This window comes from Pseudophryne corroboree, chromosome 2, assembly GCF_028390025.1.
Source record: "Pseudophryne corroboree isolate aPseCor3 chromosome 2, aPseCor3.hap2, whole genome shotgun sequence".
In the NCBI taxonomy this organism is placed as follows: domain Eukaryota; kingdom Metazoa; phylum Chordata; class Amphibia; order Anura; family Myobatrachidae; genus Pseudophryne; species Pseudophryne corroboree.
In genome coordinates, this window is record NC_086445.1 from 446,148,052 (window position 1) to 446,170,332 (window position 22,281).

General features: G+C 44.7%; 1 protein-coding gene across 6 annotated transcripts in view; it reads right to left on the reverse strand.

Annotated features, from left to right (window-relative positions):
* The window catches only part of CAMKK1 (calcium/calmodulin dependent protein kinase kinase 1), a 484,479-nt gene that overhangs the window by 91,463 nt on the left and 370,735 nt on the right, over positions 1 to 22,281 (reverse strand). For all 6 annotated transcript variants that reach the window (XM_063953693.1, XM_063953687.1, XM_063953688.1 and 3 more), the window contains one exon: positions 10,719 to 10,847. In XM_063953693.1, coding sequence (XP_063809763.1) covers positions 10,719 to 10,847 — 129 coding nt within the window. The remainder of the gene's footprint in view (positions 1 to 10,718; positions 10,848 to 22,281) is intronic.

Below are 22,281 nucleotides of genomic sequence, written 5' to 3' on the forward strand. Positions count from 1 at the left end.
TGACTTGGTTGTTGCTTTATCCATCTCCAAAGCTTGATACATCTCCCCTACAGTGAGAACATTTCTGTCGGTCTCAAACAGGCCAGAGGTAGCACTACAAAGCAAAGCACTGTAATCACCCAAAACGGAACAGTACATTTTGATAGTTTTTCTTTAAGAATAAGAACCACAGGATCTATATTAGTAAGCCTTAAGATTTTATATGTAGATATCCTTTTAGACATCACTACATACTAATTTCCGAAAATCTGCTAGCGGCTTAAAGAACAGACAATTCTAGAAAATAAAATACCTCAAGAAGATTAAAAATAAAATGGTATGTCAGCTCACTGAAATTATGTAGCAAAATGAAATATAGGTCACTCATTTTTTCCACAGAGAGAGAGATAGTTTAATTACATTTGCATACTTAATAGCGCCAGCTTTGACCTATGGGGAACTCTATGTCCTAATTAATATATATCACCTGTTCAGCTCAACTGCCTATTGCATTTTAGGATTACTCTTCAAATGGTAATAAACAGACAAGATTTAGCATATTTCCATGGAAACCAAATGCTCTATTACCCATTTATGAGAATTAACATTGTCGTCCTGCAATGTGATTGTCACTTACTATAAAAGGATGGGTATATGAATAGATTTTCTAGCACAAATACAAGTTTTAATCTCTGCAAAAACACACAGAAATAGGAGGTTCCTTTACTACAAAAAAAGTATGTTTGGAGAAAAAAAAAAAAAAAGGATTACAGTAGGTGCATAAGTAAGGGTGTTGCAATGGCACGGTCAATGTAAATCATAGGTCTAAGCACAGGTACTAGTATGCAGGAACCCACAGTCTGTACTATTTGAACATAAATACATTTTCAGCTTTGATTAAAGAGAACTTATTTCTGAATGTATATTTGGCAGCACTATATTACACCTGTAACAAACTAGATTTTTTGCCTGTCTAGAAAACTTCTGACCTTCATTGGGCTGGTAGGATTCAGAATAATCAGCCTAATTTGCTCTGATTTTTCAATTGAAAATGTTGGGAGGTATGCTAAATATTTATAAATAATGAGAGTGAGACTGGCCTTGGCTAAAGTGGACACTTAGCAATGGGGTTAGATTAAAGAAAACTCATTGCTTTTCTGTTTATATAATAATGAATTAGCTCATTATTAAACAAATATAATTTTTTCTGCTACGACTTCACGATTTCAGAAGATGCTCGGCACTATATTTTAATAAGAGGTCTCTCTCCACTCTAGAGCTGCAGTAGTCTGAAGGATGTCTTCTCTGAAGTCTCAAAGCTTGCTCTTAAACAGTAGCAGTGAGAATATGCAAGACTTTGATAACACTGCTGTAGGAAACAGATGGCACTTTCCATTACTAGATATGAAGGAGGGCAATTATAAATGTTCTCATACATCCAGCCTCAATACGCCATGCAGCGCAAAATATACGTTATGGTAAGAACTTACCGTTGATAACGTGATTTCTCTTATGTCCACAGGTATCCACAGGATAACATTGGGATATTGTCGAGCGACAGCGAAAATGGCACCAACACGGTCACAAGTTTTCTGGCCTCCCAGGATGCATTGGGGCCTCCACTATATAGTCCCGCCCACTGACTCAGTCAGATCAGTTCTTTCCACAGCGATTTTAGGCAGGAACATCAGGCAGAGACCTGTTTAGGCGATAAGAACACACATGCACACCCTTCCATACAAGAAGGAAGAGGTTTTAGTGATTGTCTAGATCCTCAAATCAGATGCGTCAGGGAGGGATCCCTGTGGATACCTGTGGACATAAGAGAAATCACGTTATCAACGGTAAGTTCTTACCATAACGTATATTTCTCTGGCTGGGTCCACAGGATTATCCACAGGATAACATTGGGATTCCCAAAGCCATTTTAGTGGTGGGGAAGCTCCTGATTGCACAGGAGGACCTTTCGCCCAAAGTCTGCGTCATGAGAGGCAAAAGTATCCAAGGCATAATGTCTGATGAATGTGTTTATGGAAGACCATGTGGCTGCCCTACAGATCTGTTCTGCTGAAGCACCCTGTTGTGCTGCCCAAGAAGGACCTACCTTACGTGTAGAGTGTGCAGAGACATTAGCCGGAATAGGGAGATCTGCATGAGAATAAGCTTCTGATATTACCATTCGGAGCCATCTCGCCAGCGTCTGTTTACTAGCAGGCCATCCTCTTCTATGGAATCCGTAGAGGATGAAGAGAGAATCTGTTTTCCTGATGGCACTAGTACGATCTATGTAGATTCTTAACGCCCGGACCACGTCCAGCGACGCTTCTCCCGCAGATAGTCCCAATACCTGAAAAGCTGGGCCTACAATCTCTTCATTCAGGTGAAACTTTGATACCACCTTTGGAAGATAGCTAGATCTCGTTCTGAGAACTGCTCTGTCTGGTAAAAAACTTAGGAAAGGAGACTTACACGATAATGCTCCTAAATCTGACACTCTTCTGGCTGACGCCATTGCCAGTAAAAAAAGAACTTTAACCGTTAACCACTTAAGATCTGCTCTCTCAAGTGGTTCAAACAAAGGACCATGGAGAAATTTAAGAACTAAATTCAAATCCAAGGGAGCTGAAGGAGGAACAAATGGAGGTTGAATATGTACTACTCCTTGAAAAAACGTACGTACATCCTGTAAATCAGCAATCTTCTGCTGAAATGATACAGTTAACGCTGATACTCGAACCCTCAAGGAAGCAGCTTTCAAACCCTTTATCCAATCCTGCCTGAAGGAAATCCAAAATCCTAGCTACTTTAAAAGATCTCGGATTGAAATTTTTTCCAGTACACCAATGAATATAGGCTTGCCATATTCTATGATATAAACGGGCCGAAGAAGGCTTTCTTGCTCTAAGCATGGTTTGGATTACTTGTTTCGAAAATCCTTTAGCCTCTAAGATAGAGGTTTCAACAGCCACGCCGTCAAAGACAGGCGATCCAGATGACTGTGACAACAAGGACCCTGCATTAACAGATCTGGACATTGAGGGAGCAGCATCGGTGCTTCCACGGACATTCTCAACAGATCTGTGTACCAATGCCTTCTTGGCCAAGCTGGAGCAATTAGAATGATTGCTCCTTTTGCCTGTTTTATCTTTCTCACTACTCTGGGTAACAGAGATATTGGAGGGAACAGATATGCCAGCTGAAACCTCCATTCTACTGACAGTGCGTCTACCAGGACCGCTCCTGGGTCCCTTGTTCTCGATCCGTACCTAAGAACTTTGTTGATTAGACGAGACGCCATAAGGTCTATCTCCGGTAGACCCCATCTGTTCACCAGTGTCTGAAACACTTCTGGGTGTAGTGCCCATTCGGTTTCCTGAATGGTGTGCCGACTGAGAAAATCTGCTTCCCAATTTAGTACACCCGGGACAAATACTGCTGACAATGCCGGGAGATGGAGTTCTGCCCATTTTAGAATGGGGGTTACTTCCTCCATCAGACTCTTGCTGTGAGTTCCACCTTGATGATTGAGGTATGCTACTGCCGTCGCATTGTCTGAGCGGATCTGGACTGGTCTTCCTTGTAGATTGTCCTTTGCCTGAACCAGAGCCAAGTAAATGGCTCTTATTTCTAACAGATTTATCGGCAGGCGACTTTCCCTTGTGGTCCATTTTCCCTGGAACCATAGGCTTCCGAATACCGCCCCCCAGCCTTGCAGGCTGGCATCTGTTGTCAGGACTTGCCACTCTTTTATCCAAAAGGGTCTCCCCTTGTTTAAATGGTCTGTCTGTAGCCACCACGCTAGAGACCTTTTTACATTTAGTGGAATCTTTATCATCTGCTTCTTTATCGTTTGATGATTTCTGTTCCATTTGGTCAAAATCAGGTGCTGCAATGGTCTGGAGTGGAATTGCGCATATTCCACCATGTCGAAGGTTGATACCATCAGACACAACAGTCGCATTACTGCATGGACTGACATTGTCTGGGCTTGCAACGCTTCCTGAGCCATGACCTGAACTTTGACTATCTTTTTCTCTGGCAAGAGAACCTTCTGTAGGTCTGAATCCAATATGGCCCCCAAATGAACCATCCGCTGTGACGGATTCAGGGACGACTTCTCCCAATTTATGAGCCACCCGTGTCTCTGTAAACAAACTATCTTCTGTTGGAGATGGCTCAACAGTAAATCTTGCGACTGTGCTAAGATTAATAGGTCATCTAGATATGGAAATATTCTTATCCCAAGCTGCCATAGCCACCATGATCTTGGTAAACACCCTGGGTGCTGTAGCAAGCCCGAAGGGCAGAGCTTGGAACTGGAAATGTTCCTGGAAGATGGCAAACCTGAGGTAACACTGATGTGATAGTGCTATAGGCACAGGTAGGTAAGCATCCCGTACATCCAGAGATACCATGTAATCTCCCGGTTCCATAGCCAACATTATGGAGCGTATCGTCTCCATGTGGAACTTCGGGATCCATATGTATTTGTTCAACATTTTCAGATTTAGAATTGGTCGGTATGACCCATTTGGTTTCTGGATTAGAAATAGATTGGAGTAAAACCCCTGTCCCCTTTGTGATGGAGGTACTGGGACAATCACACCTGACTGCAGTAGTTTTTGGACTGCTTCTTGCAGGGCATTGGCCTTCGACTCTATACGAGATGGGCTGGTGCAAAAAAATCTTTGAGGAGGCTGCCTCCTGAATGGGAACCCATACCCCTGAGATACTACCTTCTGCACCCAGGCATCTGCTGTTGACTGTTGCCATATGTGTGCAAATTGCAGGAGTCGGCCCCCAACCCTGGAATCCTCCAGGCGGAGGCCCGTCTCTTCAGGCTGAGGGTTTCTGTTCAGGTTTGGAAGCTGGCTTTTTGCTAGCACACTGCTTCCTACCCCTGGATTTAAACTGGGGTTGCTTAGGCTCCTCTTTAGTTTTCGCCTTGCTTTGCCAGCGAAATGAGCGAAATTTTAAACCCTTGGACTTAGGGTTATAGGTAGCCAGAAATCTGACCTTTTTCGATTCAGCCTCTGATTCTAGGATATCCGATAAAGGTTTTCAAATAATATATTACCCACGAAAGGCAATGCTTCTAATTCTTTCTTGGACTCCGCATCCGCCTTCCAGGTCCGTAGCCAAACTGCTCTGCGAGCGACTACTGTCAAGGCTGAAGCTTTAGAAGCAACAGTGCCTACATCAATTGCTGCTTCTTCTAAATACTGGGCAGATTGTCTTAAACGGCAAAGACGATCCTCTTGCTCCCTAGTAGGAGAGGGGATGTCATTCTCTAGTTCCTCTATCCATTCGCCCATTGCCTTTGCTACCCAGGCCGAAGCCATAGCAGGTCTTACCACTGCTCCTACAAGAGAAAAAATATTTTCCAATAGGCTCTCTACCCTTCTGTCTGTGACATCATTCAATGAGGTAGATGACAGTGGTAAAGCAGATTTATGCACGAGTCGCAGAACATGTGCATCTACTTTTGGAGGAACTTCTCTCTTTGAACAATCCACAGCAGGAAATGGATAATAAGAATCCCATCTCTTAGGAATCTTATACTTTTTACTGGGCGCTGCCCAAGACTCATCCATCATTTCCGTCAACTCATCTGACGCTGGAAATTCAGCTTTCACTGATTTTTTTCGTTTAAATACAGGTGCTTTTGCTTTTAACGCTGTCTTGGCTGGCTCTTCCAGAGAAAGTACAGCCTTCACTGCATTAATAAGTTCAGCTACATCTTCTGAACTAAAGCTCTGCGACTGATCACCATACAGAGTTGAATTTATTGTTTCCGCATCATCATCCGATGTATCATCTTGTGTAGTCTGCCATACAGACGTATCTGTCTTAGTCTTACCTGCCCCTTGGTTGCTTGTAGAAGCTACTGGAACCAAACCATAGGAAGGGAGCTGCATGTATGGGTTCATAGTGTAACCTAACCCTTGAGGTGGTGCTACCGGAGCTAACCTGTCCGCTATTGAAGACAGAGTCTTTGTGAACATATTCCATGGTGGCTCTACTGGAGGTTGAACTAACTCCTGTTTTTTACTTCGCTGAAAAGCGAAACAGTTTGCACACAAACCCTCATAAGTGACCAATTGATTCATATCAATTACCCCTGACTTACAAGATAAGCATGTTAGGGTTATAGGAGTGCTTGGTAAATTCTCCTCATCACTTTTGCCGCTCATAGACATGGTATTAACCTGTTATCGACTACACACTTTGTGACTGAAAAACACCCTATATGTCAGTATATAGAGATGAGATCAATCTGACCACAGTGCACCTGATTTGAGGGTCAGAACAGGACTGACATTACACAGAAAAGTCAGCACAAATACTAGCAGTCAGTCACATGTTAAAGCATTAGACATTGTCATATGAGAATACAACCTCCATAATAACTTATCCATAAGTAGGAAAATTGTACTTCTGGTTTAACTGGTTCTAATTTCAACATAACATGCAGAAAACACAGTAATATACAGGTCTCATATGCAATAGGTACTAAAAATTAACAATGCATACTAAAAAGTAGAAGGAATTTTTAGTACTGTATACCCTGCCTCCAGAGAGCGGGATACAGGGAAACTCATCACACTTCCATATCCAAGAAAATACGCTCGTAAGACGCTGAGTGGATTCAGACGCTACTGGTGTACACTGCCGCTCTTGGTAACTGATAACGGACACGGACGCTCACCAACGGACACGGACGCTGAGCGACTTCCACGTGTATGCAGACGCTAAAGGCCTGCGACTCGGTCTGGGCGGGTTTAACTCCAGTGTACACAACCGCAGCGTCTAAGCTGCGACCGAGTACCCTCGTGGTAGCGTCTGAGCCGGAAGTGAGGTCATTCAGTTCATGAAACGAGAGACACGCGGGAACTGGCCATGAACTCGGAGGAGGGACGGCCAGGAGAGCGTCTGAAACCCCCCGTTGACTTAAACTCCAAGGATCGCGGCCTCACCTAGTCCTGGCGCCTATGATCCCCAGAGCATAGCGCTGTCACACTCGAGATGTTCGGCGCATCAACACACTGTTTGTAGTCTCCACCAAATCAGTGTAGCTGTGTCCTGACCCCTCTAGTAAGAGGAAGTCCATAGACTCACTGTCTCCCCATGCTCCGGCCACAGCCTGGTTACGTCTGCTGGACCTGCTAGAACATCCGACACAGACGCCCGTCGAGACAGCACTGATACCCGAAGGTAAGCGTTGTTGCGACCCGGTGGGGAGTTGTTGGAGCGACTCTTTCTAATATGCGTTTAAGACGCTGTTAAGAGAAGTCGCTCTAAAAAACATTATAGTAAGTCTATAAAAATAAAGTAATGAAAACTTGAGGCTGCTCTCACAGCAGCCCTGTGACCATGCGGCTTCCTGACGCACCAAGCAAAAAACTGATCTGACTGAGTCAGTGGGCGGGACTATATAGTGGAGGCCCCAATGCATCCTGGGAGGCCAGAAAGCTTGTGACCGTGTTGGTGCCATTTTCGCTGTCGCTCGACAATATCCCAATGTTATCCTGTGGATAATCCTGTGGACCCAGCCAGAGAAATACAAGTGTCATATCAAATTAATCACAGTCTCCTTGTGCATCCTAGTTGCATAGTGTTGCAACAAAGACTCTTTCTCAGCAAAAAAGTCCCCCGATGCTAGCAGAGTCTCATGGGACCTGGCGTGCCAAGCGGGACTGTTTGGCTTGACTGCAGCAAAGATGTATTAGAACATATCTGTATAAAAATAAAATGTAAATATGGACATAGTGGTCACCAAAATGAAACCACTTATTTACTGCAATGTAAACTGCAATTCAGGTGCATAACTAGAACTTTGTGGGCCCTGTAGCAAAACCTTGGACTCAGCATGGTAATACCGCATTCAGATCGCAAATGCCGGATCCCACCCGGTAAAAGAAACGTGTCCTTACCGGGTGGGATCCGGCATTTGCTCTCCTTTGCTGGCTTTTCGACCTGGCAATATACCGGGTCGGTTGCCATAGCAGCAGGGGGGGGGGGGGGCGCAGCAGCAGCAGGGGCGGGGGTGGAGGCGGCGCTGGGAGATGAGCTCATCTCCTGCGCCGCCTCTCCCTATGCTGTGAATGGGAACCATGTCGCATCGACGCGGCTCCCATTCACACTGCACCTGACCCGGTATTCAACCCGGGTATAATCCTTCTTTTATACCGGGTTGAATTACCGGGTCAGACGACCCGCTAATTCTTGGAAAGTGCTTTCACATCGCACACTGACCCGTGTCGACACGGCAATATGCCGTGTCGATACCGGGTTATTTGTGCGATGTGAAAGGGGTATAACAGTCATTAAAAAAAATTAGAAAACTTTTTTTTATTAGAGCATGCAATGGGATTGCCTTTGGGGCCCCCCAAGCCACCTGGCCCCATAGCAGCTGTATCCTATGCACCCTCTATAGCTACACCACTTCTGCAATTTGCATTGCAGTTATGTCAAAATATACCTTAATGTAACTAAAAGAGTGAAAGGTGGGAATAGTGAACTGCCTAAAATTTTTGTATTGTCACCGTAATTGGTTTACATTTTTTGTTTTTCTTAAAAAACAGTCAGGATAAAACAAAAATCCATGAGTGAACAGGGAAGTAATTATCACATGTGTTTGACTAAATATATTCCATTGAATGAAGATCGCTTACAAATGTTCTTTCACACAGAAAAAAAAAAAGCGGAATTCGCAAAGGCGAGAGCTTTGAGATCGTGGAGAATTTGGAGCAGATCATGGGGAGGACGATTCTGCAACAATTCACTGAACATCCCTTAATTCTCCTTGCCCAGCCCTTTAACTCCATTATTTAATTCTGTACTACAGTACAAAATGCAAATGGGGCTGTGCAGGTGTGCCAAGTCTTCACTTAACACGTAAAGGCTTTGATTATATTGACATTTGATGCAAACTTCTGCATCTATCTGGGCCCTGAGGAAAACTAGGTTGTCTTAAAGAAAAACGGGTACTTGATGTAAAGTTTTCATTGGCAGTAATGCAGTTTATAAACACCCTTTTTGTGTAAGGATTGACCTCATGGATAGCTATCGAGTATAAACTCATGTTGTAAATAATTTTGGATAATGGATTTCAAATCCACATTTGTGAAAGACCCACAGGTATAAGATAGGATGGTATTTTAATTACTAGCATAAATAAATAGATTTTGTACATGTGAGCATGCGCAGAAGTTAGACAGTGATTCCAAGCTCCACTGCAGTAGGGTCTGAAGTGAATGATTAAATGTTCTCAGTAAAGGGCTGTGTAATAGTAGGCGCTATATAAATAAGGGTTAATAATTTATACCAAATCAGCTCAAGGGATAAAAAGATCACTCCAAGTCTTACACATACTGTTCAACAAAATCTTAGTGGAGCTTAGTGTTAAAAATCCTGAAGGCTAGTGTTGTAGTGCTGGCTGCTTACTTTCAGTGCACAGATGGGTGTTTATTAGATAATTTTCTTCTAATAAACATTGTGTTCATTTTGTAAATGCACAGAGAGCTTGCCAAGTACTACTGAACTAGTGCCAAAATCTGACAAGGCCCAAACTACAAGGGGGATTTTGGAGTAAATCTCATGAAATGAAAAACACAAATTCTAAACGCTATTTTGCACAATCAACTACGAGAGTTTAATCTTGCTGAAATGTAATTACACCAGTAAAAGGATTCGCCTAAATATGAAATAAAAAAATGTAATTGATTATCTATTTATAGCAAACTGATTGAAGTTCATAACGTGATCAAATTGTAAAACTGAATGATTGCTACTGAAACTGCCTAGTAGATTATTCCGATAGGAAATTAATGGTTTTAAAAATAACAAATTTTCGATAAATTATTTACCACCCGCTATTGAGGGACTTAAAATGATTTGTACAGTTTACCGCATTATTATAATAGTTATCATCACCAGTAAGATCGCATAGTCGCTACATAGCAACGCCCATTTCACAGATAGTGCTGGCCCCATCTCCTGCACTTAGCCTCCCAATCTACTCCTCTTCCTCTGCTGACAACCAAGTGGTCAATATGAAGACCAACAGGTTACGGTCAGGATACACAAGTTTGTGCTTTGGGTATGGCTGCTGCTGGTAAACGGAGACGCAAGAGCACATAAAGGGGTCTGCAGGCAGATCCCCTTAAGCTGGTCATACACCTACAGATTTATGGTCAGATCTGGATGGTTGGAATGAAAATCTGGTAATGGATGAGAGCAAACAACATTTGACCATTTGCTCCCAAACACTGGAAAACAGACAAAAATGGTCAAACAGACAAATTGGTTAAATCTACATGTTTTTGGCAGTTTTACGGCATTTAGGAGCAAATAGCCAACTGTCCTTTCCGCTCATCCATTACCAGGTTTTCAATCCAACCGTCCAGATCTGACAATAAATCTTTAGGTGCATGGGCAGCATTAGAGACGTTTGGAGGCTAGCAATGGAATCCGGGTCTCTATCAGGAGATCTACAGTATCTAACTATCTGGACAAAGTCTTTGACCTGGTGATACAACAGCATGTTCAGCAATAACCCTCTGTCCCAAAGGGTCAACACCCCTATGGCCTGTGTACACACATCACTATGAAAGATATCTATTAGCATATTAACAATGCAATAATTTATACTATGTTATAGATATTAAACATCTACTGTAATAATAGCATCAAGAAACTTAAAGATAAAGAAAATAAAAAAAGAAATGTTTTCTTACCACAGCTGTCAAACTCGGTATAAGCTTGACTGAGTTTTTCACTTCCTCCTCAGTAACCTCTACAATTGTGCAGTGTTCTTCCTCCAGGGGCAATGGGTCCTCCCCATTCTTAGTCACCCAAGGGTGTACCTGAGCAGAAGAAAAGCCATGCAGCAAAATTACATTTTTCTTCAATGTACTTAAAGCAAATCTGCCATCAGGTTCTATTGTGTTGCATTGTGCTATATACAGATGCGTCCTTTTACATCTTTGCTCCGTATGCTACAAGTCAATTTACACATAACGCTTTAGTGCAATGTGACTCAGTAGCGACGAGCATCTTTTTTGTGTTTTTTAATTCAGTCTTAGACACAAAGTAATGTAACAGGACGCACAAGCAGCTACTGCTGATTAAAATGATATGCAGAATGCATGCAACATGTGTGCATACAAATTGCTATGCTACTCGTGGCATTTCGGATGCGTTTTTTCCACTAAAACGCATTTTAGTGGAAAAAACGCAAAAAAAGCCACTTGCGCTACAGAGTCCCGTCACAGCATGACTTCAAGGGCTGTGTAGCGTGACTGCAGCAAGGATGTAAGAGGACACATCTGTAACACAGTACCTTGCGTAATGTGTAGTTTGAAAATAGAAAAAAGGGGTTAGTAGAAGCTTAGATGAGTTGTTGTACTACGGAATACTATATTCGAATATTTGTGCAAAAAGGGGGAACCACCAAACAAAAATCGCACACAATAAAGATACTTAATACATAAGACCACAATCCCTCAGTAGTTCTTCTCACTGGTGCTCATTTCCTTTGGATATATTCCTCAATACCTCAAAAAGGAACAGATAAACACACAACTATTCAGTTGTTGAGTGTTTATCTATTCCTTCTTGAGGTATTAAGGAATATCCAAAGGAACTGAACATCAATGAAGAACTACTGAGGGATTGTGGTCTTATGTATTAAGTATCTTTATTGTGTGCGATTTTTGTGTGGTGGTTCCCCCTTTTGCACAAACGTACTGTCTTGTGTGTGGGTGACACTCTATCCACTAACATAATCGGCAGCCTTTGCTTGTGCATCTGTGGTACTCTTTTGTCTATTGTGTACTATATTAAAATAAAATGATTCATTAGCATTACAAAAAACAACAGAATACAATAATTTATTTCACTTAACCTATGAGCAGTTGGATAAAATTCTGATATTGAAATGTATTTACTGAATAGTAGATGTAGAAAAATGATTAGGATAAGAAATGTTTCACTGATTGTTTGATGTGTCTGTTGCTTGGGATTAAAGAAGATACTGATGTCAAAATAGTTACTGTAATCTTGTCAAATTTCAGAAAAAGGATATTAAAAAGTAGGCCACCAACTACTTCTATGACTTATTTTAAGAGATAAAAAACACAAACTGGGAAAATAATTTGTACTAATCAGTATGGGCCCAGTGTTGGACTGGGCCATGAAGGGCCCACTGGAGAAATGCTATTGTAGGGGCCCATGCTTAAGGGTGTGGCCAGGCTCCACTGGGGCGTGGCCAGCCACCACAGAGGTTTGGCTAACCATTACAGAGTACATGTTCTGTGCCCCTTGATAAATATATAATAAACCATATTCTTGTGAAGTACAATGTAACATATGTATAAAGCATAACTTAAGTGCACCTGGATAAAGTCTGGAACCTGATCCCCAGAGGAGGAGGGCGGCCCATAGGCAGTGGGGCCCACCGGTGGTTTCCCCTATTCCCCTGTGGGCCAGTCCGACCCTGTATGGGCCTCAATCTGGGTTGGCAGTAAAGTAGTTTTGCACCTGGACAAACCATGTTGCACGGCAAGGGGTGCAAACACATTTGTTGTTTTGCATGCAGCCCACAAACACTGGACTGCTTTATTTTTACACTGCAATTTAGATTTGAGTTTGGGGACATGGAGTGGTGCTCTGAAATCTAAATCTCTGCATATGTTATACCTGCTCCACCTGGAGTGCAACACGGTTTCCCCTAGGTGCAAAGTAACTTGCTTTTTCTTTCTTTCTTTTTGTTTTACTCTTAGTCCAGCCCCTATAACTGAAGTGAGCACTTTTTCCATGCACCTAGAATAATGTATGCTTACCTACAGGGAACACAATATCTTCTGCTCCTTCTGTGCCCATTTTAGAGGTTATTAAAAATTGCTTCTTAGAAATACTGACAATCACTAAACACTACATTTGATTATTCATTGTGAAATGCAAGAAATAGTAAAATGATTTCAATCCTAATTTGCAATATGGTATCATTAAATTGTGCAAATAAATGATATGGGTTTCCTTGCTCTTTAATGTATCAGCTCCATCCTGAAAATTATGTTTCATCACAAAAATGACTTATTTAATGGTTTTGATGCCTATAAATTGAGTTTGTTAAACATCTAGGCTAAGGAGAGTTTTTATCACTGTCTTTAGGATCCCTCTCCGAAAGAATATGACTAACAGTAGCCCTTAGGCTACAACAACGTTAGCTACCATGACCAAGCTTGGTAAATCCAACTGCATAGCAGCCGCCAAGGCAACCAATGAGGGCTGCTTTGCGGTCAGAAATGGAGGGGCTGTGGCAGACATTGGAGATATCTGCTGTGGTCCAGCCATGTAAAATGTCAGGTATCCTAAAAATGGGTGTTTAATAAATATTACCCCAAAACCTTTTTTTTTTTAATTGTTTACTTAATTTTCAAGTTATAAAGGGTTACATTAACCCCCCACAACACGTGGGGAGAGCATATCCGTAAAACAACATTATACCTAGAGCAGAGATATAATCTGAAAATAAAGGTCATGGTGTTCCCATAATAAAAAACATCACATTGATAATAAAAGAAAGAGAGATAAAATAAACACCGAGAGCGACAGAAGCAATCCGATTAAATAGGAACCAAGAAATAAACTCGTGACTGTACCAGTAAAGAAAGGAAGGATAAAGAAAAAGCAAGAAAAGAGAAAAGAAGAGAAGGGAAAGACGAGGAAAGTATAGAGTAGGGGGAGAAAAGACAGTCGGAGGATCCGCCTGTGTGCCTCTTTATACAGCAAATACCGCTCGGAGCGCCAGTGCAAGATAGAAGGTAATACTTAAGGTACACGAAAAGGTAATATTAAGGATGGTCACATGCCTACTCGATAGGTTAGGAGATTACCAAAATCACAGTAGGAGTGCCACAGAACCCTCAGGGGAGCGTATTATACGTGCTGGAGCTTGAGAGTCGAACCATAATTCCCAAATCAGAAGAAACTGGAAAGATCTGTTATGGAGGTATGCAGTGATTTTTTCCATGCTTGCGAAGTACCATACTTTATCAATGACCCGCTTAATAAGGGGGGCCTCCCTCTGTTTCCAGTGGAGGGCAATTGAGCATCGAGCAGCATTTAAAATCTGTGTCAGTAATTTACCGGAAGTTGGAGGTGTGTTAATAATGGGGAGGCCCAGCAGAAAAGACCAGGGTTCTTTAGATACCTGGGTCTGGAGCACTGTACTTATCAGGTGTGCGACTGGGATGCAGTCAGTTTACCTCCAATCAAAATCCCGACGTTCAAAATCCCGACACCAATTGACCAATGGTCAAAATCCCGACATGGACAAAATACCGACATTTAAAATACCGACAAGGTCAAAATACCGACATGTAAAATGCCGACAGGTCAAAATACTGACATGAGTTCTTCATGATTTTTTTCATTGAAACTGACTTGCTCATACTTTACCATCCCAGTGGACCTGGAGGGGGAATATAATAGTGTGCCGAGCGCAGCGAGGCACCGTGCCCGAAGCATGGCGAGCGCAGCGAGCCATGCGAGGGGACGCGGTACACTTTATATGGTGTCCATGTTGACTTATGTCGACATACACACAAAAAACAACAACAAAAACTGCATGTCGGTATTTTGACCTGTCGGCATTTTACATGTCGGTATTTTGACCTTGTCGGTATTTTAAATGTCGGTATTTTGTCCATGTCGGGATTTTGACCTTGTCGGGATTTTGACCATCGGTCAATTGGTGTCGGGATTTTGAACGTCGGGATTTTGATTGGAGGTATTTCATACCGATCCCGTGCGACGGAGTCCCAAAATAACATGATCTTGGGACACGTCCACCAGATGTGGAGGAAAGAGCCATGACCGCCGCAGCCTCTCCAGCACATGGGCGAAGAGGAAGGGAACATCTTGTGGAGTCTAGAGGGGACAAAGTACCACCTATATAATATTTTGTAAGCGTTTTCCTTTACTAGCGTTGAGATGGAGGATTTTGCGGCAGCAGTGAAGACATCCGACCAATCATGGTCAGCAGGCGGCGGTCCTAGGTCCTATTCCCACTGGAGAACAAAAGCCGGGGTCGTCGACTGACCCCAAACCTGAAGAAGGGAGTATAGTAGGGAGATAATTCCTCGAGCAAGCGGTTTATGATAGCAATAAGACTCCAGAGTGGATAAAGGTTAGAACGGGGAAGAATTCGATATAGAAGAGACAAAGTGTCTTATCTGGAAATAGGTAAAAGGGTTCACTTCCGGGAAAGTATATTTTGTTATGATATCCGATAAAGGCGAGCAAGCACCCTCGGACAGTACATCCAGAACAAAGCGGATATTCCTTTCCGACCATGGACGAGAGCGAGTCAGAGACTGACCCGGGGCGAAAGAAGGGTTATCCCATAAAGGGGTAAGTGAAGAGGGGGATGACAGCAGGTGAAAGCACCGAGTGCAGTAGTCCCAGATCTGGCAAGAGAATTCCAGCACGGGGTGCAGTTGCAAATGAGGAGATCTAGCCTTGGAGGAGGATAAGAGTAAGGACGACAAAAACGTAGTGTGGCCCAGTGCAGATTCCAGCTGGAGCCATCGGATGTTCTGAGCAGGGGCGAACCAAGCGACAGCTTGGCTGAGATGAGTGGCCAGATAGTAAAGGCGGATATCTGGGAAGCCTCTACCGCCCTCCTGTACTGGCTTGCGTAAAGTGGAGAAACCTATCCTAGGGACCTTATTTCTCCAAACAAAGCGGAGAAACCAAGAGTGAACTTGTGCCAAGACAGAGTCCGGGACTTTCACAGGCAGCGTCTGAAACAGATAAAGTAGGCGGGGGATTATATTCATTTTCAGAGCTATGATACGCCCCAGCCAGGATATAATCAAGGACTACCATTTATGGAGATCGGCCATAATGTTTATAAGCAAGGGGGAGAAGTTCGCCTTATACAGGTCTCCGTAGCGGTGCGTAATAAAGATCCCCAGGTATCGGATTTTAGAAGCACACAAAGAAAATTTAAAGTTGGATTGCATGCGGGATAGGTGGGTAGGAGAAATGTGGAAGGGGAGAGCTTCCGTTTTGTGGACCAATTAACTTTATAACCCGATACATGTCCGTACTCAGACAGAAGATTGAGAAGGTTCGGCAAAGAAGTGTGCGGTGAAGAAAGCGAAAGGAGGACATCATCTGCAAACAGGGAGATCTTGTAAACAGAGCTCCCCACCTCCAACCCCCTAATATCGGTTGAAGTCCGGATACGCGCTGCTAACGGTTCTATTACTAGAGCAAAGATCAGGGGCGAGAGTGGGCAGCCCTGTCTGGTGCCGTTAGAGATACCCAGAGGGTCTGACAACACTCTATTCACGGAGACCCTTGCAGAGGGATCCGAGTGCAAAGCCTGAATCCCCGTGAGAAATTCCCCCTGAAAACCAAAGTGAGCAAGAGTTTCGAACATAAAGGGCCAACCTATCCTGTCAAACGCTTTCTCCGCGTCCAGAGAAAGCAAAAGAGCAGGGGTATGTGTAAGGTTGATATGATGAGCAAGGCTAATGACCCGCCTCGTATTATCGCGGGCTTGGCGACCAGGGATAAATCCTACCTGGTCATTATGGACAAGGTGGGGCAATACGCTGTTCAATCGGAGGGCCAGGATTTTCGCGTATATCTTAATATCAGAGTTAAGTAGCGAGATAGGTCTATAGTTAACGCAGTTGGATGCATCTTTGCCTTCCTTGGGAATAACTATAATCCTAGCCTCCAGAGCCGATTTGGAAAAAGAGGTTCCCTGTAGGACAGCATTAAAGAGGGTTGAAAGGTGGGGCATAAGCTGGGGCAGAAAAGTCTTTTAGTAGGCGGCTGAAAAGCCATCTGGGCCAGGAGCCTTGTTAGATTTTAGGCCTTTAACAACGGTGGCAATTTCTTCATCGGAGATCCTAGAGTTTAGTTCCGCGGAAACCGTTGGGGACAGACAGGGCAGAATGCATTGAGCAGGCTCTGTACTCAAAAAGAGCATGTCCAATCTTGTGTAGACATCATATATGGGGGAGTAGTAGGTGTAATCACGAGCGTTCGACTCTTTCACTCTCCATGCATCGAAGAGAAGGTGTCGGGATAGCAAGAGATTCAAAGCAGCTGCATTACGTGAATGAGAGGAGCGCATTGATCTGGACAGAGGTTTAGATCTGTCCAGAGCACTATCCAGGGTCACATTAAAATCCCCACCCAAAACCACATTACCGCGTCTGTGCAGAGCTAAGAGGCTATTTAAGGAATGGAAGAAAGGGGCCTGTAGTTGATTTGGAGCATAAACATTCAAGAATGTGTAGGGGGTCCCATTCAACAGCCCTACTAACAGCAGAAATCTACCCTCAGGGTCCCTCAATATATCGGAGGGGGTGAAAGCTAGGTGGCTAGCAAAGAGTATAGAGACCCCCTTCTTCTTGCGTATGGGATTGCAAGCATGGAAAGTGTGTGGGAAGGTTTTAGACCTAAGTTCAGGGTGTGAAGCGCCAGAGAAGTGGGTCTCTTGTAGGAATATAATATCGCCTCTGAGTTGCTTAAGGGACTGAAATAAGAGAGAGCGTTTGCGTGGACTGTTCAGACCTTTCGTGTTCAGGGAAACTATTCTAAGAACCATGGAATAGAAGTGGAGCACTAATCAAGCGGAAGCGCACCAGCGGGACCTCGGAAGAGAGAGGGGAAAAGAAGGGAAGAAGACCAGAGAAAGAAGAAGAGAAATAGAAGGAGAACAGAGGAAAAACAGGCATATGTTAGCGCCAGCAACTTGCAAACAGAGAAAATCCATTCTCACAGGTCGGACCCAAGGAAGGAACAGGCCCGCGGGCCTAATTCGTCCGACGTCGACCGTGAAGGCCGAATGGGGGGTGGGTGAACCCAGCCGCACGGAGGAGAGACTTGTGAGGACCGGGTCCTGTGTGTGGGCAAAACCAATGTGGTGTGCATATTGTAGTTAGTAGGCAAAAGGAGCTGAAGGGGAGGGGGGGGGGGGGAGAGGGGGAGGAAAGGAGGGAGAGCAAATCTAAAGGAACAGAGGGGAAACATGGTATGATGACTACCTGACCTTAGAAAAAATAGAGGTCCGTAGAACCCCACCTCCTGAGTTCCCTAGAAATAAGCATGTAATCGTAGGGAAGGAGAAAAACAGTAACATTGAAACTATTAGAAACAGGAAAAGAAAGCGTGACCCGGTCGGGCCACCCGGGGCCGGGGTCCGCGCGGACAACCGCGGAGAAACCTGGTCCCAGGACCCAAACAGGCCCAACCTCCACAAATATAATAAGGCAAAAAACAGTAAACATTAACTAAACAGAGGGCTCTACAGAGTATGGGAACACTGATGGAACACAAAAAGACACCCTGAGATCCAATGAGAGCCGTTGCGGAAATGAGGCCCGCTCAAGGGCAGCAACAAATGTAGAGTTATGTACCCGGAGAGGTATGGGAGGAAGATCCAACAGTGTTCCAATTGGAGGACGGGGCAGTGAGGGAAGGGGAGGTGTTGACTGGGGGAGGATGCTGAGAGGTAGACAGAGGGCCGGTGATGTTCAAGTGGCGGAGTAGTTGAAGGGCCTTGTCAGGGGATCTAGCAGATAGGACTTTACCATCAGATCTGACTTGGAGGGCAAAGGGACAGCCCCATCTGTATCTAACATTGTTGTCTCTCAGGGTTTTGGTTATGTCCTTTAGTTCTCTTCTTCTATTCAACGTAACCGGTGATAAGTCCTGGAAGACTAGGAGATCGGAGCCCTCAAAAGATATGGCTGGAGACATCCGAGCTTTGGCGTAGACTTGATCTTTGACCGCAAAGTAGTGAAAACGCAGAATTACATCCCTCGGCATTTTAGCATCCTGAGATCTAGGACGTAGGGCCCTGTGCGACCCATCTAGAAGTAGCATATCGTCAGGAACAGAGGGAGCGAGTGAGCGGAACAGGCGCAGCAGGTAATCAGTGAGGTGGGTCTGTTCTACCGTCTCGGGGACATTACGGATTCTAAGGTTGTTCCGACGGCCTCTATTATCCAAATCTTCTTGTTTATCCGCTAATAGCATAACATCTGAACGCATTTGAGTCATCTCCTGTTCTGATTCTTGTTGAAAGGCGATAAGCTCTTCTTGTTTTCTTTCAACGGCATCAACTCTGGCTCCCAAGCTGTCCACGTCCGTTTTCAGACCAGAAATAGCCTCTTGCACCTCCGCACGAATTGACTTTTTTATATTGCGCATCTCGGACAGGAGAAGAGCGACATCCGCTTTAGTGGCGGGAGTGGAGAAAGAGTCATCAACCGAGTCACGGTCGGATGTTGCTGACGTGGGCGGAGGTGGTGATGATTTCCGAGTAGAGGACGGAGTAGAATTCTTGAAGTAGCCCACCAGGTTATGGGCATTTGATTTTTTCCCCCCTTTAGGCACGGTGACGGAGAGGGATGAGGTAGATTGGTAGTCAACCCCTGGGCAGGGACGGGGAAGCTCCTATAGCATTAGAATCACCCACGGGGCCGGGTGCATCACATAGTGAGATCACATTATAGGCAGTTCACAGAAAATGGCCGAGGAAGCCCAGCCGGGTGCACTGTAATGCGTGAGTACAGATAAATCAGAATATAAAGCAGCACCGCAACAGGGGTGAAGACATCCACCGTGAGGGTAAGAGATTAAGAATGGTCAGCGCTCTCCGTCTTCCGGGCCTCCGTTAATGTATGGGCAGTGTAACCAGTATGAGCAGCCGCCGACCCTCTCCGAGCTCCCCGGAGGGTGGTAGTAAATATACAGTCTCCGGTAGGGGTAGGAGGACCGCGAGTAGCGGGTTAGAGTAGCGGGCACTTATAACACAGTGGTGGAGGGGGAATTCAGCGGGCACACACCGCCACCAGTGCCAGCGGAAGCAGAGCTTGAGGGGAGCAGGCCAGCCCACCACACCGACTATGCGTCCCCGGCTGGTAGGTGCTGCAGTTAGAGGTTGCAGTACTGGGGCTGAGGGAGGCCGCAGGTCAGCCAAGTCGCAAATTGTGCATGCAGCTATGGAGGGCCACAGGAGGGTGAGCGCTCAGGTACACTGGCGGGGTGAGAGGCAGGCAGGTGGAAATATTGGGGAACGAGGGCCACAGAGCAAGGACTGATGCAGGGCGATTCCAGCTACTCACAGTTTGGGTGTCCCGAGATGGCCGCCAACGGGAGCACAGGCAGGGGACTCCACAGAGTATAGTTGCAGCGGCAGAAGGCAGAGAAGGAGCCCACCCTCTCCTGCTGGTGTCCGAGGGTCAGAGTCAGGTAGGAGATGGCCTGTGAGGGAGTTCAGGTGGCGGGGGAGACAGCTACGAGTCCCGTTCCGGCCGCGCCCCAGTCCCCGCCCTCGGGGAGTCGCCAAACTCGAGGCCCCGGCCTCAGAACTGGATGAAGGCCTCAGATGGAAGATCACCGCCAAACCTCAGCCCCCGGATCCAGAGCGAGGCGGACGGGGCCACAGCTGCCCGGCGATGGAGGGAGCCGCTCGATCCCCCTGTGCCGCCCAGCAGGTCGCCCACAGCCGTGGACGGATTCCTGGCGGGGGTGTTACAATACCGGACCTCCAGGCGCTCAGGGGAGGCCGGCGGGAGGGAAACTTGTCGGCCGCACGGGGCCGCCGCCGGGCTCGCAAGCTTCACAGTGCAGCCGCCGGGTCACTGGGGAGACAGCCACGGGCACTGCTGCTGTTCACGTCGCGGGGGTAGGCGTCCCTGTAGTTCGCTGGCGGAAGGAACTTTTCGGCGTCCAGTCTGGGGGGAGAAATTCACTACAGTCCCCGGCTTCACAGTGAGGGAAAGGCCACAACCCGCAGGGACCCTTAAAAGAGTCCCCCGGCTCCGTAGCCACGGACCCACGATCAGGAACGTTGAGGGGTGACACCTGGAGACAGTGGGGGTAGTGGGAGTCCCCAAAAGCACAGGAAATAAGCCCAAAGTATACGGCTGGCAGGAGCTCCCAGAGAAGACGTCCTCTTAGCTTGCTGTCTAGGCCACGCCCTAACTCTAAGACTTTTTAATCCTTGTGATTACCTTTCCCCCCCCCCAGTGCTTTAATTATCAGCTAGTGTCCTGTGAGTTAATGTTTAAAGGATTTAGGAATCCGACAGAAAACTGCTTGCTCTATTCACTCACAGCAGCACAACAGAATTTCAGCTAATCACCCAGAATACACTTATAATACAGCCGCCCAGCACACTGCAAAGAGGCAAGAATAAAAATGAGGGCTACATGCTACATAAATTAGGTAACACAAAAGTAATCTGAATATATTATCATAAATACAAATGCACATAATTAAACCTGATTTATTTTCAATTAAGGCCACCAGGTTAGTACTTTGTTGCGCCACCCTTTGCGTTTAATACAGCTTGAATTCTTTAAGGCATGGGTACTACCACCTGTCGTTATATTTTGTGGGGAACATTCACCCAAATATAATATATTATCTATCTATCTATCTATCTATCTATCTATATATACACACACACACACATATACATATATATACATACATATATATATATATATATATATATATATACACAGCAATATCAGAGATGGCACTCAGAGACTTGTAGCAGTGAAAAAAGACATCTGTATTGGATGTTGATACACAAACGTTTTCGGAGCTTCTGCCCTGTCCTCAGGACAACATCTGCTATAGATGTTGTCCTGAGGACGGGGCAGAAGCTCCGAAAACGTTTGTGTATCAACATCAAATACAGATGTCTTTTTTCACTGCTACAAGTCTCTGAGTGCCATCTCGGATATTGCTGGATATTAATTTGTTTGGAAGGGCACCTGAGCAGTTGGGATCATTATATTGCGTGCCGGCATATAGTGGATGGGTATATATATATATATATATATATATATATATTTTTCAGCATTACTAATTTATTATCCACCATGTGCTTCCGGTAGCATTCAGAAGGAAAGTCAAACTTTTCGAAATCAGACCTAAATATTCAAAGGAATGAGGATCCCTAGGCTTGTAAGAGAGGGATTAGGGTATATACATCTAGCACTATCAAATTAAAGGCGCTGGTATATTTTTTTTTCCTCCAGTAAATGATAAACCCTTATTTGAATATACAAAATTAAATTTAAAAAGGTATAAAATCAGTCATACTGTACTTATTTTTATCACAAGTAAAGAATACAAACTGTGGGCTACTTTAGCACACTGGTTCTTTCATCTTGACTTATGGACATAATTACAGGTTGAGTATCCCATATCCAAATATTCCGAAATACGGAATATTCCAAAATACGGACT